The sequence below is a fragment of the Magnolia sinica genome, chromosome 2, assembly GCF_029962835.1.
Source record: "Magnolia sinica isolate HGM2019 chromosome 2, MsV1, whole genome shotgun sequence".
Lineage (NCBI taxonomy): Eukaryota > Viridiplantae > Streptophyta > Magnoliopsida > Magnoliales > Magnoliaceae > Magnolia > Magnolia sinica.
Genome location: NC_080574.1, coordinates 54661927 through 54682265, shown reverse-complemented (window position 1 = coordinate 54682265; position 20339 = coordinate 54661927). Strand labels below are relative to the sequence as shown.

Here is a 20339-nt window from a genome sequence, read left to right as displayed (position 1 = left end):
ACCAAAAAATCATGTAAGCTGGCCATCTTTCTCTTAACGCTCATTCTCTTACCATACTTATGTGGCCCACCTGATCCACAAACGAGCCTGATTTTGGCTGAAGGTCTGTCCACCGTGGCGCTAGCTGATCCATCCTGGATAAGGAAGTCTTGCTGGTGGACGTGGCTTGCGTCCTACCCCCGCCCAGACGGTAATCCGTCCGTGCAGGGATCTGTGGGGTCCACTGTGATGTAATTATTTTATCGACGCCGTTCACTGATTTTATCAGATCATTTAAAGATGCTATACTAAAATTTAGGTAGGTCCACAGCTTCAGTGGACCACACCAAAGGAAGCTACACTGATAATGACACCCACCGTTGAAACCTTTCTAAGGGGCAACGTGATGTTTTTTACCATCCAACCCATTCATAATGTCATGTAGACGTGAATGAAGTGAAAACACAAATATCAGCTTGATCCGAATCTTCTCCAGCTCCCAGGAAGTTTTTAACGGTGGAAGTTCAATACACGCTTTGTGGTCCACTTAAGCTTGGACCTGCCTCATTTTTTGTTTCGTATTTTAAAATGATCCGAGAAAAGCGTTGAACGGCGTGGATAAAACACTTTCATCACGGTGGGCCCCACAGAGCTCTGCCCGGACGGATTACCGTCCGGGCGAGGGTAGGACACAATCCGCGTCCGTCTTGCTGGCACTTGTCTTGCTGATCCAGCAGTATGTATTCCATGTGAGAGTGGATATCAACGTAGCTTCACACGTGCACTTTACACGCACGAAATTTATAAAAATAAAAAAATAAAAGATTTATAATTTTGGGGTATCCTCATCCAAAATAGGCCCATCCGATAAACGGTTTGGATTTTTGAAAGATAACTGTAGATCAGCAAGTCAATAGTGGCAGCAGTACATTAGGATGTACTCTGGCAAACCTCCACATAGGTAGCAACCATCCGAAGTTTTACACGCGGCGCACTTCCAACGTGGCATGTATGCCGAACATCTAAGCCATGAAGGTGGACCAAAAGTGATGATGGCCGTTCAATCAAACGGGCCACACTTTTATAAAGAACGGAAGGTTTAAAACTCTCCCACGAAATAATCAAAGGTTCAAACTTAAGATTTTTGACAAAATATCCAAGTTCAACCTGGGTAATCAACCGTAGTGATTCTCGTAACATGTAACCTATATAGTGGGTCCCGCAACATGAACGGATCCGATTTCCATTACTCGTGCTAAATTATCACGTACGGCTCGTGCGACTGAGGCGTGTGGAGATGCGCACGTGGGTCGAGAAAAGCGTAGAGTTCATGAAGAGCGCGCCTTCTTTCGATGGCAGCACGGTTATTTCCGAACAAACCAGGGGCAATTCTCCAACCCTAAACTCCCGTGGAAACGCTAGGTAGCCGGATAACATACACGGTAAAAGCGGTGTATGGAACGAGGCCGCTGCAAGGTACACGTGTCAGAAATCCATGCGTCTTGAGTCAGATTCACCTCGATCCAAAGGGAAGATGCTTAGAATATGCCCTTGAATTTCTCCTATATTTGCTCATTTTTTTAAATCAACCCCCCCATCCCGCTATTACACCATTCCCTCTCTATATAAGCCTTCTCAATCTCCTCCCTCCATCGCCTCTTTTCATTATGTTGTGAAAAAAGCTTTTAAAATATCCAAGTCATGACTACCTTTTCCTGTAGTACTTCGGTTCCCACCACATCTCCCTTCACAGAACAAGAACAGCTCCTTGAAAGGCTGCAGCCTTTCAAGGTCCAAGGAAGAGATAAAGGTGGAAGAAAGATACTAAGGATTGTTGGGAAGTTCTTTCCTGGTATAAATCAACACCCACATCGTATTTCTCTTCCTCTTTTGATATTTCTCATTGGTTACTGTCTTTTGAGATAGTGCATGCAGCGAGCTTCGGTGCATGCACCTTCTGTAAAATTCGGTTGGTGTTATTTTGGGGCGATCAGGATTGATGGATGGTGATGATTTATATGATAGATTTTGTTTTGGGACCATCCAGATTGATAAGTAGAGAGGGTTAATACACCGTGTTTCGGTGTATATACTTATATTTCCTTTTCCTTTTTTAGCTCGAGCTTTGAATAGCGAAGTGTTGAAGAAGTATTTGGAAGAGAAGATATTCCCGTTGTTAGGGCAAAGGCCTTTCTGTTTGGTGTACGTGCACACGCACGTGCAGAGGAGTGAGAACTTCCCTGGAATCTCGACCCTGCGTTCGATCTACGAGTCTCTACCGATCGCCGTTAAAGAGAATCTGGAGGCCGTTTATTTCGTACACCCAGGCCTGCAGGCCAGGCTCTTCTTCGCGACCTTTGGGCGCTTCCTGTTTAGTGGGGGGTACGTGAGATTATCAATCACCACAGCGCATTTTAGCGAGATCACTTGAATTCCGTGTTTTCTAAGTCGCAGGTGCACGTTTCTTGTGTGTCTTGCAGGTTGTATGGGAAGCTGAGGTACATAAATAGGCTGGAGTTCCTGTGGGATCACATGAGGAAGGGTGAGATTGAAATTCCGGAGTTTGTGTACGACCATGATGAGGAGCTGGAGTACCGTCCGTTGATGGACTACGGATTGGAAAGTGACCACCACCGGGGCTATGATGCGCCGGCAATGGATTCGGCCGCGTCTATGTACTCGCTGAGGTGTATTTCATAGGGACATGGAGGAAATTTGTTTTGTGCCTTTACTTTTGAGCGAGGGTAGGATTGTCTTTTCCTTTTGATGCTCTGGCTGGGTGTGATAGATGATAAGCAGACACTTAGAAATTACTTGGAATTGCATACGTAATATACAGGTGGGTTGAATTAAACTGTTCCAAGTTAAATTTCCATTTTACATGACTCATGTACTGAAAAGTTGAGGTTTTTTCGATCATCTGACTATTGGATTGGTGGACGTTTACTGGACGGTTAAAAATGAAAATTTGGGAATGATCCTTTTTTAACAAAAAGGTGTCCGTTAATCATAGGTTAGGAGCTGTTGAACGTGTCTGATTTTGAGACTGGCCCATGGAAACTGTTCTGTGAGCTGACGTATGCATCGTGTACAATTTCTAAAGTGCCTGTGTATCAAGCGATGCGGAAGAAGGGTCCTGCGTGCGAAGGGATTAACCAACTTGGTTAGGTAAATAATTATCTAATGTTAATGTGTCAATTACACCATCAATAGAGAAAAAATAAACAAAAATTTATAATTATAAAAAGTAGTAAATTTCTAACTTTTGATAAAGCTTAATTTTTAAAAATAAAAATTTCAAATAAACTTTTGTGAGAAGAGTCCTACCATGATTATAATTTATTTTGTAAACAAATTAGAACTTCAAAAATAAGAAAGTACTATAAAAATTGAAATTATTAAATATAATAATTTTTTTTCTCTAAAATTTTACTTTTTAAAGATTAAAGATTGATTGATATCAAAAGATATAGCCAATTCACAGTCTACCTTTTGTTTTTTTTTGGGTCCAATCATGTTAGGATCGTTTGAAAGTTGAAAGCGGTGTGCGGTTGTAGACCTTGGCGTGATTTTGGGGTGGAGGGTCCACACGGTATCTGATGCACGGAACTGAAGGAAAGGACCATTAATTTTGTTAGAACGTAGTGGGACCCTGTTTAGACCGAGTCTACATTTTATAAGATTGGACCCATCATGGATTTATGGAACCATGGGTCTGTGGCCACAAAGGTGCGCATCTGGTATTTGATTCAAAGGATGAAGGGAAGATGCGAAAATGGGCCTGATTGCTCAGGTAGGCCACACCGTATGGTAATGGGCCTGATCTCTCAGATCGGCCACTCCGTGTGTAACCTAAACCTTGAAATGGTTTTAGGCACAATTCCCGTTTGACCACAACATAAGGATTCTCACCGGATTGACGGAGTTGATTCTTTATATACAACATGGTGGGCCCCACGCGCTTTGCCTCGGAAATTCCCAAAGATTGGATGATTTAGAAAAGTAAAAACTTTCTTTTGTAGCCATCGTTTTGTTTGCTTCATACGTGTTCGCACTCTGCCACTTTTTTATTTTTATTTTTTTCAAATGGGCCGGGACTTTCTTTCTTCTGTTCGTTGCGTCGTGGCACGATTTTCGTTTTGTAAATAAACCAATCAATCGGGATCGGATTTGGTGCGGCCCGGGGTCTGGCCCTTACTTTGGAACCCACCTTGACATATATGTATTCTATATCCCATGCTGTCATCTGTTTTGCCAGATCATTGAAGGGCATATGTAGTCTATATCCAATTTTGTAGCCTAAAAATGAAGCAGATCCATTCTTAAGTGGACCATATCAAAGGAAACAGGGGTGCTTGACCATTAATGGGCCACAGGAAACAGTGGTGCTTGACCATTAATGGGCCACAAAGTTGCTTTTTCCCTTAATTTATGTGACCTTATCAACAGGTTGGATGGTACATTACGAGACTATTACAGTGGGGCCAGTAAAGGTTTTTAAATGGTAGGATGTTTAATACCAACTATTTCCTATCGTCCACCAAACATTTTTATTTCTTCACTTTTGGGCTCATGCCCTAAAATGATATGGAAAAAAAATGGATGGATGGTATGGATATAGAATGCACATCAAGGTGGGCCCCATGGTAAGAACCTCACCTTATCCACTCTCTATGGATACTGCTGAAAAATAGGGTTTTTACCCCAACTACACCCAATATTTCATGGGAGTCTCTCCTGGCATCACTTTTTCAGACATTATTTTTTTACAATGGTAAGTATTGTTTGCATTTTTATTTTTATTTATTTATATATTTTTTTTGGATGAACATGACCATAATTATCCTTTTCAATTTTCTATTTCTTTTATCATTATTCTTTAGTAGAAACTCTCACCTTAAAAAGCTTATTCTTTTTACTTATTTTGTTGAATTGTGCTTGTTTGAAAAGAAAATGAGAGAAAAATAGATTAACAAAAATTATAAATATTTCACTTTTAAAAGATGAGTTTTTTTTTTCAAAAGATTTTATTTAAATGGGTCTTTTGTCGAAAAATAAATGCAATGAAAGGAAAAAAAAAATCATTTTTAGAAAATGAATTCTTTGTACAAAGATATTGCTACAAGGAAATGGGAGAAAAAAAAAACTTCCACTTAAGTTCATGTTTGAAATATTAAATGGTGTCGAAATGAGATGATTCCAAAATCACTTAAAGTTTATTAAATTATCTTTCAAACGGATCCAAGATCATCTCAATCGGACTTGCAATGAAAAATTTATGTGTATTTTTGTGGGACCACATGATGTATTGTTCAAGCTCTCACCTTAATTATCTTTTGCACTTTTAAAAGATGAGTATTTTTGTGGGACCGTATGATTTGTTGTTCAAACTCTGACTTAAAAAAAAAAAACTCATGAACATGTCCATAATTATCCTTTTCAATTTTCTATTTCTTTAATCATTATTCTTTAGTAGAAACTCTCACCTTAAAAAATTTATACTTTTTACTTATTTTGTTGAATTGTGCTTGTTTGAAAAGAAAATGAGAGAAAAATAGACTAACAAAAATTATAAATATTTCACTTTTAAAAGATGAATTTTTTTTTTTTTCCAAAAGATTTTATTTAAATGGGTCTTTTGTCAAAAGAAAAGAAAATCATTTTTAGAAAATGAATTCTTTGTACAAAGATACCGCTATAATGAAACGAGAGAATGAAAAAAACTCCATTTAAGCTCACATTTAAAATATCAAATGGTGTTAAAATGAGATGATTTCTAAATCATTTAAAGTTTATTATATTATCTTTCAAACGGATCCAGATCCAAGGTCATCTCAATCAGGCCTGCGAAGAAAAGTTTATGAGTATTTTTGTGGGACCACACGATGTATAGTTCAAACTCTCAACTTAATTGTCCTTTTCACTTTTAAATGATGAATATTTTTGTGGGACCATATGATGTATTGTTCAAACTCTCACTTTTTTTTTTTTTTTCCAGATGAACATGTCCATAATTATCCTTTTCAATTTTCCATATATATTTTTTTATCATTATTCTTTAGTAGAAACTCTCACTTAAAAAGTTTATTCTTTTTACTTATTTTGTTGAATTGTGCTTGTTTGAAAAGAAAATGAGAAAAAAAATAAATTAACAAAAATGATAAATATTTCACTTTTAAAAGATGATTTTTTTTTTTCAAAAGATTTTATTTAAATGGTTCTTTTGTCAAAAAATAAATACAATGAAAGAAAAAAAAAAAATCATTTTTAGAAAATGAATTCTTTGTACAAAGATATCGCTATTAGGAAATGAGAGATTAAAAAAAAAAAAAAAACTCCACTTAAGCTCACATTTGAAATATCAAATGGTGTCGAAATTAGATGGTTCCAAAATCATTTAAAGTTTATTAAATTATCTTTCAAACGGATCCAAGATCGTCTCAATCAGGCATGCAATGAAAAATTTATGAATATTTTTGTGGGACCACATGATGTATTGTTCAAACTCTCACCTTAATTGTCCTTTTCACTTTTAAAAGATGAGTATTTCTGTGGGACCATCTGATGTATGGTTCAAACTCTCACTTTTTATCCGGATGAACATGTCCATAATTATCCTTTTCAATTTTCCATTTCTTTTATCATTATTCTTTAGTAGAAACTCTCACCTTAAAAAGTTTATTATTTTTTACTTATTTTGTTGAATTGTGCTTGTTTGAAAAGAGCATGAGAGAAAAATAGATTAACAAAAATTATAAATATTTCACTTTTAAAAGATGAGTATTTTTTTTTTCTTTTTTTCAAAAGATTTTATTTAAATGGGTCTTTTGTCAAAAAATAAATGCAATGAAAGAAAAAAAAATCATTTTTAGAAAATGAATTCTTTGTACAAAGATATCGCTATAAGGAAATGAGAGATTAAAAAAAAAAACTCCACTTAAGCTCACATTTGAAATATCAAATGGTGTCAAAATGAGATGATTTCAAAATCATTTAAAGTTTATTAAATTATCTTTCAAACGGATCTAAGATCGTCTCAATCGGGCCTGCAATGAGAAATTTATGAGTATTTTTGTGGGACCACATGATGTAATGTTTAAACGAGTATTTTTGTGGGATCACATGATGTAATGTTTAAATGAGTATTTTTGTGGGACCACATGATGTAATGTTCAAACTCTCACCTTAATTATACTTTTCACTTTTAAAAGATGAGTATTTTTGTGGGACCATATGATGTATTTTTCAAACTCTTGTTTTTTTTTTTTTTTTTCGGATGAATATGTTCATAATTATCCTTTTCAATTTTCCATTTCTTTTATCATTATTCTTTAGTAGAAACTCTCACCTTAAAAAGTTTAATCTTTTTACTTATTTTGTTGAATTGTGCTTGTTTGAAAAGAAAATAAGAGAAAAATAGATTAACAAAAATTATAAATATTTCACTTTTAAAAGATGAGTTTTTTTTTTTTTTTTCAAAAGATTTTATTTGAATGGGTCTTTTGTTAAAAAATAAATGCAATGAAAGAAAAGAAAAATCATTTTTAGAAAATGAATTCTTTGTACAAAGATACCGATATAAGGAAATGGGAGAGAAAATAAAAACCTTCATTTAAGCTCACATTTGAAATATCAAATGGTGTCAAAATGAGATAATTCCAAAATCATTTAAAGTTGATCAAATTATCTTTCAAATGGATCCAAGATCGCTTTAATCGGGCCTGTAATGAAAAGTTTATGAGTATTTTTGTTGAACTCAGTCATAGATTCTCCCAAAGCAGCAAAAATCTAGGGAGACTTCTGGGGATGGGAAGAACACAAAAGGATAAGAGAAGCGTGTGATATGAAAATTACAAATCAAATCCCATTTCTGAAGCCCCGTTGATTAGGAAAACTGCTGCCTCTAGGAGCAACACAAGGGACACTCCTATCTATCATTCATGTGGAGACTTAGGCCATTATAAATTTGAATGCCCTACTTTTTGTAGGACTCACTCCACTTCTGGTTTGAACTATTTTGGTAAATTCAAACCAACTGGAAGAAAAATACAAAATATCAGAAGTCCGTCAAAATACATACCAAAAGAGGGAAGGAAACATCCTACTCCACGCAAAATGACAAAAATAATGGAGGAGTTATTGAGTCAAGTGGCTCAATTGAATAAAAAAACCAAAGAATTGATGAAACAAGGGAATGTGATTCCGTTACTCAAAATATCCAAACAGGCCCATGGTGGAGACAAATCAACGTCTACAAGAAAAACTGTCGCCAAATGGGTAGTAAAAACTAAGAACAATTGCATAGTGACTCATTCTTCTTTTAATGCAGGCAATAATTGTATATGGTATCTTGATAGAGGTTGCTCAAGACACATGACAGGTGACAAATCCCATCTTTACAATTATACAGAACTTGATGGTGGGATAGTCACATTTGGAGATGGGAGTTCCGCCATGATAATTGGGCAAGGAACAATAGTAAGACTTGAAATGCCCAAGATTTAGGATGCTCTTTGCATAGAAGGATTATCACACAACCTTCTTAGTATCTCACAAATCTGCGATAAAGTACACGTGGTGACATTCTCAAAAAATGTGTACAAGATCTCAAACCTATCAGGAAAACTTATTATGAAGGGTCTTCACACAAGTGACAACTGCTACGTAATTGAAAGTAGTAGAAAGAATGATCCATCTATCTGATACCACGTGACCAAGAATAATAAGCCCAAGTCATGACATCAAGACTTGGATATGTGTGAAATGATGTTTTTTGTGGTCTTCATGATATATTTGAGGATTTTAAGCCTTCAAATTCTTTTTGAACATAAACATAGGAAGTGTTTATAATTTTGGCTCTCACACCTTTTTGTATAAATTTTGTTGAGTGTACAAGTTGATAAGAAGCAATACTATGTTGTACATCTCCTTGATCTAATCGAAGCGCTCAGAACGATGTTAAACTTATTGCTTTGATGATACATTCGATAAATCGAATGACACTTTGATGACGTCAAGATAATTTCGATGACATTGAATAAATAACGGGAACTGAAACGCCAGACACTACTTGTCACGCCCCAAACCCGAAAATCGGATTCACAGGAATCCCGATTGCCGAATTCGGTGCCGACAGCCTCCGTAATACCCCATTCTCGACTCTTAGCGTTCATACGTCAGATTTCGATCCTGGGATCCTAAAAGGAGGATTTTTCAACGTACATTTATCTCGTAATGAGCATAACCACAAGATTACCCAAATCACAAAAGCAACATCATCATCATATAGCCACTAATATAATCGTTTGAGTACAATATTGAAAGGGAAATACATATATAAAATAAATCAAGGCTCTAGACGACCGCTGCACGCTCCAGGCTCAATGCTGTTGCAACCTAACATCACCTGCACGCATCTATCGTGCATAAGCTTATAGAAAGCTTAGTGGGTGGTGAGAGTGTGTGCATAAAGTAAATGCCAAGTAAGCAATATCAAAGTAATCAGAGTAAGCGAAAATACTGAAAAACCCATAATCATACAATATCAGAGTAATACGAAGATATACTAATAGGCCCATAAATACCATCAGTCTTATCCAGGCTATGCAACACAGAAACATAATAAAAACAATATCATATACTGATGAAGCAATGTAGATCAACTATGCAATGCGGAGACAATAAGCCAAATACCAGATGCCGCTGATACAATGCACTATACAAATCCTGATGAGTAACACAAATAGCGTCAACCGTACCTAAACCATATAAATGCAGAGACACAATAGCCCAAAATGCCGTATACCGCGAATGTTATGCAATATGCGGTGCGAATGGAATGACCATACTGGAGTGTGAAGTCGGGATGATAGTACGTAGTATCGCAGGCTATGGGGTCCATCACAAGGGACTTCTATCCAAACCAGTCCCATACCTAAATTTGGATAGTTAGACTCAATGTGGTAAACTCCTATCTCAGGTTAGTCGCGCGCCCCAACCGAAATCCTGGCCACTGTGAAAACACACGTAACAAATAGTTGTGCACCACCAACCCGAGTGGATAGTGAATGAATGAATGCATGAATGAGTATGCAACTCCTACTCACTAAATCCACATATCAGTACAGTTCATCTTTAGGATCATCACCGGGGTTTAGTACACTCCAAATGGCACTGTCGCTCTCCCAGCCGCACAGTCCAAGTGAGCGTAAGAAACCTCACTATCCGCCTTGCCAATAGTCTGCCAATACCTATCCGGCATGTCGATAGCGGACCCATTCACGAGCTGGTCAAACTCAGCCTAGTATTGCCCCCTACCCTCGGGCGAGTAAGGCCACACCCCCTCCCAACCGACCACGACACAGTGGGAGACGCGGTCTCCTGGTATTCGGCACTCGGGCGCTCATGTATCCACTCGGTCTCGACGTTGGGGCGTCTCCTGGCCACGGAGGTTTAGGGATTTTCACCCAGGGACATCTATGGCGCCCGTATGCTAGAACCAAACATTTTCGGTGTCCTATTTGGCCATCCACGATATGCCTGTGGAGGCTACGGCCCTGATGTCGTTAGGGCATACAGAATCATAATGCGAGATGCATGAGTCATACAATTCAGTCATGCATCAGTCCTGCACATATCGCGTGCTCATGTGAGATAACCTCCCCTATCAGGGAGTCTCATAACACAACATGCTCAATGACATATGCAATGATCAACCACCTCTCATAACAAACATGCAGATGATGCGTATGGGCATGTATCATGATGCTATGCTGTCACATACTCATAACTGGTATTCACAACCGGCATCGACAATCGACCTCGACAATGTGGACATTTAACCAACATTGCCCCCAAGGAATGGCCCACATAGAACCAAACATATAATGGGTCCACGGTCTCACACAAAGGCCCGATATACAACACAGTGGGCCTTACTCAAGGGACACATATACACAACAGGCGAGCCCTGCTCATGGGCCTCACATACATCACATCGAGCTCCATACAAGGGCCTCGAATGTATCACAATGGGCCACGCCCACGGAGCTCGAATACATTACAATGGGCCTTGCCCATGAGCCTCAAATACATCACAATAGGCCTCAACTACGGGTCGCATATGCATTAAGTAGGCATCAACAATAGGCCTTGGCAATCGAAATCGGCCTTAACAATCGGGTTCGACACTCGGAACCGGCCTCGATACTCGGCCTCGGCAAATCGGAATCGATCGATAATCGAAATCGGCAAATCGGTCACGTCAATTGGCAATCGGTCACAACAATCGGGGTCGATCGATAGTCAGAATCAGCGAATCGGTCATGTCAATCGGCAATCAGTCACGACAATCGAAATCGATCGATAATCAGAATTGGCAAAATCGATCACGATAATCGGGATCGATCGATAATCAGAATCAGCAAATCGGTCACGTCAATTGGCAATCGGTCACAACAATCGGGGTCGATCGATATATAGTCAGAATCAGCGAATCGGTCATGTCAATCGGCAATCAGTCACGACAATCGAAATCGATCGATAATCAGAATCGGCAAAATCGATCACGATAATCGGGATCGATCGATAATCAGAATCAGCAAATCGGTCATGACAATCGGATCGATCAATAATCAGAATCGGCAAATCGGTCACGATAATCGGATCGATCGATAATCAAAATCGGTAAATCGGTCACGACAATCGGAATCGATTGATAATCAGAGTTGGCAAATCGGTCATGACAATCGAAATCGATTGATAGTTAGAATCGACAAATCGGTCTCGTCAATCAGAATTGGCAATCGGTCAATCGAAATCGACCGATTATCAAAATCGGTAAATCGGTCAGAATGGGCTTAACAAGGCTTAAGGGAAGGTCACATGAGGACATCTAACCATCATTGCCCATCAATGTGGACATCTAACCAACATCGCTCCCAAGGAGTGGTCCACATAGGGCCATACGTATAGTGGGCCCATGGCCACACACAAGGGCCTGATATACATCGCCATGGGCCCTACTCATGGGCCACATATGCATCACATTGGGCCACGCCCATGGGCCTTGAAAACATCAAATGGGCCTCGCCCATGGGCCTTGAATACATCATATAGGCCTCATATATAACGAGTGGGCCGCATCATATGGGCCTTATACATATCAAGTGGGTCATATCACATGGGCCGCACCAATGGGCCTCATATTCATCAAGTGGACCGCGTCCATGGGCCGCACCGATGGGCCTTATACCCATTAAGTGGACCGTGTCCACGGGCCGCTCCAATGGGCTTCATATATATCAACTGGGCTGCATCAACGGGCCGCACTAATGGGCCTCATATTCATCAAGTGGACCACGTCCATGGGCCGCACCGATGGGCCTTATACTCATTAAGTGGACCGTGTCCACGGGCCGCTCCAATGGGCTTCATATATATCAACTGGGCTGCATCAACGGGCCGCACTAATGGGCCTCATACACATCAGGTGGGCCCTTCTCATGGGCCTCAGATACACAACATGTGGGGTCCATGGGTTGGACGGTACTGATAAAACACTCACATCATGTGGGGGCCACGTGGATGGATGGTGTGAGTATACAATACGTCACAAGGTGGGCCTCACGTCCAAGGGACGGACGATGAGGGTATAGAGTAGTTACATCATGAAAGAGTCCGCCACCATCCCAACCGGATGGACGATGTGAATAAACAATACATCAAGGTGGCCCCACGTATTAGAAAATAGATGGGCGGCATGAATATACAATGCATACAGGAGGTGGGGTCTAGTAGTTTGGACGATCGTGATACAACGCATACATCAGGTGCGTCCCACCATCTGGACAGATACATCACGGTAAGCTCTACACATCACCGTCCAGTCCAGATGGACGGTGAGAATAGAATACATATATTAAGGTTGGGACTCACCGTCCATGGGCTGAACAGTGGATCAACACATCATTAAGGTGGTCCCCACCCTCACACGTGCAGGGTGGGTCCCACAGAAATTGCTGCCATCGATCTCAGCAACTACTGTGAGAGGTACACGAGTCAGTCCGTATCCACCCCAGGCCCCACGTGTAGGGTGGGTCCCACCGTCCAAGGTCTGGTCGGTGCGGATGCATCACATGTGTAGGGCCCCACACAATGGATTGATGGTGTGGATAATCACATAGTGTGATGGGACATGTCAGCATGGTCCAGACAATCTAGCACCGTCCAGACTCTGGACGGTGTGGATGGAGTAAATACATCATAAAGGACACCATCTTGGGCGGTACACGTTCATCAGGGTGGAATCCACGTGCTGGACAGCGTGGTAGTAAAACACATACTTCATGGTGGGTCCCCACGTTCACGGACGATGTGAATAAGACCTACATCAGTGGGTCTCACCAGATGAACGGTCTGAATATAACATAGACCTCATGATTAGATCCAGAGAGCTCCTCGCGTCAACCCAGCAGCTGCATGCTGCTGGGGTCCACATAAGCGTCCTGATGATGGACGACTGAGATGGAACGCCTACATCACGGTGGGATCATGGGTGGATGGCGTGGACATAAGATACATCATGTGGGGCCCACATGGGTGCTGACGTCAATACAGCAGCTATATAGCTGCTGTAAACGTACACAGCCAATCCTTATCTATAGAGGTGGGTCCCACGTGTAAGTGGCCCATCCATGAGATATAAAATATTAAACTATAATATAATACATATCATATACATTATATATATATATAATATTATTTAAATCTCTCATAGATCCAGCGTCCATGAGTGTTGGACGGCTGGGATGTATAATACATCCAGGTGGACGGTGTTGATTAAAGACCCCATCACAGTGGCCTATGGTCCAGGGACGGATGGTTCAAGTATACCAGATTGGATGCACAGAACTTGTTGCGTCCAGCAGCTGCTACGTGCAGCGTGGGACCCACCGTCCTTGCTTGGACGGTGTGGATCCAATAACATCACCAAGATGGGCCACACGTGTGGCCTGCTGCTTTGGACAAAGCTGATATTTGTTTTTCCCCTTTAACAGTCGCAGCAACGTCCAATACTCGGACGGTCAGGCTCAGATCAGGTGGGCCCATGATCTGGCTAAACAGGATGAACGGTGTGTATGTAGTACATACATCAATTGGGCTCCACAGATCTTGCTGACGTCACAACAATGGGTCCCACGGAGCTTGGTGGTATCAATACACTAGCTGTATAACTGGTGTGAGGTACCTGGCCAACCCGTTCACCTTTCACATGGATGGGTGGTTGAGATACCATTATTCCTCAAAGTGGGTCCCGCAATTGGATGGTCTGGATTAAGTGGGCCACATGCCATCATACAAAAGGAAAGAGAGAGAGAGAACGGCATGCGATGGAGGGCTCCGCCACTATGAGTCATTCCTTATAAAACATTCATCAAGTGGGTCCCAATACATGTGGGCCCTAAATAAATAAATCTATAAAAAAATCAAAATCTAGTATTATGAACACCCACCTTTGATCTCCTATTCTTTCTTCCACCTGACGCAATCTAGAGCTCCAAGGGTTGGATTTTAACGGTTGGGATGAACTTTAGAGGGTGGGGATGAGAAATAGGAAGGTGGGCCACACCAAGGTTCTCCATGGAAGCCATGGACGTTGGAGTTGCTTGTCTTTTGAGAATGAGAGAGAGAGTGAGAAAGAGATGGGTGATGGGAGAGAGGAATGGTGGAGTGACATGAGAGGTAAGGTGCTTGTTGAATTTTTGGAGTTGCTTTTGTACTTGGGCATGGGGAGAGTAATGGGTATACTTTTGACAAGTGATGTGATTGATGTGATGGATTTGATAGATTCTCTTGGAATTTGCAACGTACGGTGTTTTTCTCAAACTGAACGCGGGCCCACACTTCCTGGCACGGGTATCGCCTCAGCGACCGAGACGCGGCGTCGGAACCGCAGCGACGACGCGGTCGCAAGGGTATAGGTCTCAGGTTGAGCCGACTCTGAAATACGGGACACGTCTCAGGGTTGCACGCAAACGCCGATAACTGATCGCCGGTCGTCAGAATTCAACCGGAATGACCAGCAAAGCCTACGGAACAGTATGGGCTAGGATATGGATCTTACACTGCTTGCTGTCATCGAACACCTCTTCGATGACACCTTATTCTGATTGATCGATGTCATCGAATCAGGTTCGATGACATAGAAGATCCCCGACTTATAAAAGTTTGGGCGAGCTCGAAATTTCATTTTTTGGGCAGAAAGTCATCTTACTCATTTCTCTTCGGTCCATTGAAGCTGTGGTGGTGGTCTTAAGCTCAAATCAAGGCATTTCTTGGTAAAAAACCCCATATCCCTTCACCTTATCTTGCACGAATAGGTTGATTCTAGGCTGCATTGATTCTAGTGTAGATTTTGGGAGTTTTTCTTCCAAATCTTGTTCTTCTTCCTAGTCTTTTCCATTTTTTTTTGGGAAATCTTTATCTTATCACTCATGGCCAAGGATAAAGGCAAAGCACTGGCTAAAGGAGAATCTTCTCGACCAACGAGGAAGAAAACGCTGGCCCCTAGAGAATGGGCCAGGGCGTCGGATCAGGGTTCTCCTTCTCCTAGACGTGGCAACATTGCCCGACAACCGTCGTGCAGTGATGCTTTGCCTGTTGCTCCTACACCTCCTGCTGGACCGTTGATTCCCCCACCCACACTACAAGAAGTAACACTTTTATTGATGACATTTTTGCCGACGAAAAAAAAATCGTCGGTAAAAGTACCTTTTTACTGACGAATTTTTTTTTCGTCAGTAAAAATGCACTTTTACTGACGATTTTTTTTCTTCGATAATAATGCTTTTACCAATGAAAATTTTCGTCGGTAAAACTATTTTAATTTTTAAAATAGAAAATTTTCACGCTATTTTGAAAATTTCACACTAAGAGTTTTACCGATGAAAATTTTCGTCGGTAAAAAGCAAAAACCACTTTTACTGACGAAAATGTTCGTTGGTAAAAGTGTTATCTTTTTCATTTACAAAATTTTTGCCCTGAGTTTTACCGACAAACTAAAACCGTCAGGAATAATGTTTTTACCGACAAATTTTCGTCGGTAGAAGTGTAACGTTTTTCACTTAGAAAATTTTGGCCCTAAGTTTTACCGACGAACTAAAACCGTTAGGAATAATGGTTTTATTGATGAAAATTTTCGTCGGTAAAAGTGTCATATTTTTCACTAAGAAAATTGGAAGTGCTGAGTTTTACCGACGAACTAAAACCGTCGAGAATAATGTTTTTACCGATGAAAATTTTTGTTGGTAAAAGTGTTATATTTTTAAGGTCGAAAATTTTAGTGGGGAGTTTTACTGACGAAAATGTTCGTCGGTAAAAAAACCAAACACCTCTTTTACCGATGAAAATATTCGTCGGTAAAAGTGTCATATTTTTAGCTTACTGAGTTTTACCGAGGAATTAAAACCATTGGGAATAATGTGTTTGCAGACGAACATTTTCGTCGGTAAAAGTGTTATATGTTAAAGGTCGAAAATTTTGGTGCGGAGTTTTACCGATGGAAATGTTTGTCAGAAAAAAACCAAAAAACCACTTTTATCGACGAAAATTGTCGTCGGTAAAAGTGTCATATTTTTAAGTTAGAAAATTTTCGTGCTGAGTTTTACCGACGAACTATAATTGTCGGGAATAATGTTTTTACTGACGAATACTTTCGTCGGTAAAAGTGCACGTGGATGAGACTTTTACCTACGAACTATTTCGTAGGTAAAAAACGTGGATGAGACTTTTACCTGCGAAATATTTCATAGGTAAAAGTCTCTCTTTTTTTTTTACTTTTCTTTTTTTAAAATATTCTAGCTAAAATTCCTGATATACACCTGTTACAATATAGTTCATCACATTCTTCCTAATATACACTTGTTATATTATATATTTCATCATATTCACATTCACATCCATCTACACCCAAACTACGTAAATCCATCCAAACGTAAACTATATTCATCCAAACATAAACTACATCCATCCAAACACAAACAATCTAATCCACATCACATTCATCCACGAAAAAGAAAGAAAGAAAATGCTGGTTTAAGTTTTTTGTTTAAGTTAAGGTTACAGGTTACGGTTTAGTTTATAAGTATAGGTTATAGGTTTAGGTTTAGGTTAGGTTATAGGTTAAGGTTTAGGGAATTAAGTTTAGGTTATAGGTTATAGGTTATAGGTTAAGGTTTAAGTTTAGGTTATAGGTTTAGGTTTAGGTTAAGGTTTAGGTTTAGGTTATAAGTATAGGTTTAGGTTAATGTTGTACGTTATAGGTATAGGTTATAAGTTTATGTTAATGTTGTAGGTTATAGGTTTAGGTTTAGGTTTTAGGTTTAGGTTAAGGTTAGGTTATAGGTTATAAGTTTACGTTATAGGTTTTGGTTTAGGTTAAGGTTATAGGTTTAGGTTTAGGTTAAGGTTTAGGTTTAGGTTATAGGTTTAGGTTAAGGTTTAGGTTTAGGTTATAGGTTATAGGTTATAGCTTTAGGGAATTGAGAATAGGTTAAGGTTTAGGTTTTGGAAATCGGGTTCGGGATCGGGTTTAGATTTGGGTTTTCAAGTTTAGGTTTAGGTTTAGGTTAGGGAGTTGAGATTAGGATTAGGTGTAGGTTTAGGTTTAAGGATTTGAGAATACATTTAGGTTTTAGGTTTAGGTTTAGCTTCTAGGTTTAGGTTTAGGTTATAAGTGTAGGTTATAAGTTTAGGTTTAGGTTAGGTTATAGGTTAAGGTTTAGGGAATTGATTTTAAGTTATAGCTTATAGGTTTAGGTTGTAGGTTATACGTTATAGGTTTAGGTTTAGGTTTAGGTTATAGGTTTTGGGATTTGAGAATAGGTTTAGGTTATAAGTATAGGTTTAGGTTAATGTTGTAGGTTATAAGTTTATGTTAATGTTGTAGGTTATAGGTTTAGGTTTAGGGATTTGAGAATACATTTAAGTTTTAGGTTTAGGTTTAAGTTAAGGTTACAAGTTTAGGTTTAGGTTATAAGTGTAGGTTATAGGTTTAGGTTTAGGTTAGGTTATAGGTTAAGGTTTAGGGAATTGAGTTTAGGTTATAGGTTATAGGTTATAGCTTTAGGGAATTGAGAATAGGTTAAGGTTTAAGTTTAGGAAATTGTGTTCGGGTTCGGGATCGGGTTTAGGTTTAGGTTTAGGTTAGGGAGTTGAGATTAGGATTAGGTGTAGGTTTAGGTTTAGGGATTTGAGAATACATTTAGGTTTTAGGTTTAGGTTTAGGTTATAGGTTTAGGTTATAGGTTTAGGTTCAGGTTATAAGTGTAGGTTATAGGTTTAGGTTTAGGTTTAGGTTAGGTTATAGGTTAAGGTTTAGGGAATTGAGTTATAGGTTATAAGTTATAGGTTTAGGTTGTAGGTTATACATTATTGGTTAAGGTTTAGGTTTAGGTTATAGGTTTAGGTTTAGGTTATAGGTTTTGGGATTTGAGAATAGGTTTAGGTTATAAGTATAGGTTTAGGTTAATGTTGTAGGTTATAGGTTTAGGTTATAAGTTTATGTTAATGTTGTAGGGTATAGGTTTAGGTTTAGGTTTATATTTAGGGATTTGAGAATACATTTAGGTTTTAGGTTTAGGTTTAGGTTTTACGTTTAGGTTAAGGTTACAGGTTTAGGTTTATGTTTAGGTTATAAGTGTAGGTTATAGGTTTAGGTTTGGGTTTGGTTATAGGTTAAGGTTTAGGGAATTGAGTTTAGGTTATAGGTTTAGGTTATAGGTTATAGGTTATAGGTTAAGGTTTAGGTTGGAGCGCCTGCTGCCGCTGACGTTGCAGCAGGACACTGCTGCATTTGAGGCCAGGGACCACGGGTCCTAACTGTGGGCCCCACCATGATGTGTGTCGAACATCCACACCGTGCAGTTGACGGCCCCTTTAGGGCAGTGGGCTCCCTCCAAAAATCAGCTGTATGAGGAACTCTGGTGGCCCACATCACAGGAAATAGCAGATTGAGCGTCTGCCATTGAAACCCTTTTGGGTTCTCACAGATGTTTTGGGTCATTATCAAATTTGTTTTTCCTCTGCATCCGGTCCGTGTGACCTTACCAACAGATTGGATGGTAAATAAACGTTATGGTGGGCCCCACGTGGGACCCACTATGGTGTATGTGTTTTGCCCACACCATCCACACCATTGGACGGGGGACCCACTATGACGTATGTGTTTTATCTATGCCGTCCAGCCATTTTGGCTGGGCTGCTGGATGGCAGGGGACCCCACCATGAGGTACGTGCTTTATCTATGCCGTCCATCCCTATGGGACTCACCATGATGCATGTGTTGCATCCAAACCGTCCAACCATTTTGAAAGATCATTTTAAGGCTTGAGATTAAAAATAAGACAGATCTAGTGCCACGTGGACCACACTATAGAAACAGTGGGATTGAATATCTACCATTAAAACCCTTGGATCCCAGAAGTCTTGGACCAATAGGGAAATTGTTTTCCTTTTTATTCAGGTCTGTGTGATCTTATGATCAGATTGGATAGAAAATAAATGTTATGGTGGGCCTTGAGGATTTTAATGGTGGGAATCATTGTCACCACTGTTACTTGGAGTGTGGTCCAGTTGATCTTTTGATATGATTTATATATCTATATATATATATATTGATTTCTAAAAATAGATGAGTTGGGTTCGGCTTATTTCAACTCGGCCCATTCGACTTAGCCCAGTTGATTCGGCCCATTGTTTCAACCCATTTGATTAGGCCCGATGTGATATATGAGGACCGATGTTGAGGCCCACCTGGATATATAAGAGGCCCATGTGATGCGGCCCATTTGATGTATTTGGAACCCTTGGGTCGAGGCCCAACGGAATGTACATAAGGCTCATTACAATGTGTGATTCCACCATGGTTTATGTAATGATGTTCATAGCAGGCCGCGCCTTGGGAGCAATGATGGTTTGATGTCTACATTGTAAGGATGATGTTGGTTAAATGTCCACATTGTCAGTCTCTCTAGGGCCCATTGATAGGCCCATACTTGTAGTGTGTAGGCTGTCTAGGCCCATCGTTGTTATAAACAGAGCCCATCGCCATATAACATGTTTAGTATAGATCCATGATTCATGCTCATACGCATCATATATATGCTTGATATGAGGAGTTACTGATCATAACATATGCCTTCGAGCAGATTGTTTATGAGCTCCCTGATAGGCAGAGTTGCCTTCATAAGCGCGCGGTATGCGTAGGATTGTTGCATGTCTAGTAGGGTGATTCATGCACTTGTATTTGTGTGATTGTGATTATTGTATACCCTAGTGATATCAGGGCCATAGCCTTTACA

At 39.8% G+C, this 20339-nt stretch overlaps 1 protein-coding gene across 1 annotated transcript; it reads left to right on the top strand.

Annotated features, from left to right (window-relative positions):
* Window positions 1–1570: 1570 nt before the first annotated feature.
* Window positions 1571–2833, top strand: LOC131237115 (uncharacterized). Its single transcript, XM_058234771.1, has 3 exons — window positions 1571–1831; window positions 2097–2361; window positions 2460–2833. Exons 1-3 carry the CDS (start codon window positions 1681–1683, stop codon window positions 2677–2679), a joined length of 636 nt encoding a protein of 211 aa, XP_058090754.1. The 5' UTR covers window positions 1571–1680; the 3' UTR covers window positions 2680–2833.
* The last annotated feature ends 17506 nt before the right edge of the window (window positions 2834–20339 follow it).

Bases quoted from the DNA above. Each gene is read 5' to 3' on its own strand.
- LOC131237115 (XM_058234771.1), top strand. From the start codon at position 1,681: ATGACTACCTTTTCCTGTAGTACTTCGGTTCCCACCACATCTCCCTTC. The intron at 1,832-2,096 runs GTATAAATCAAC...TTCCTTTTTTAG, and splicing joins TGTTGGGAAGTTCTTTCCTG to CTCGAGCTTTGAATAGCGAA. The intron at 2,362-2,459 runs GTACGTGAGATT...TGTGTCTTGCAG, and splicing joins CGCTTCCTGTTTAGTGGGGG to GTTGTATGGGAAGCTGAGGT.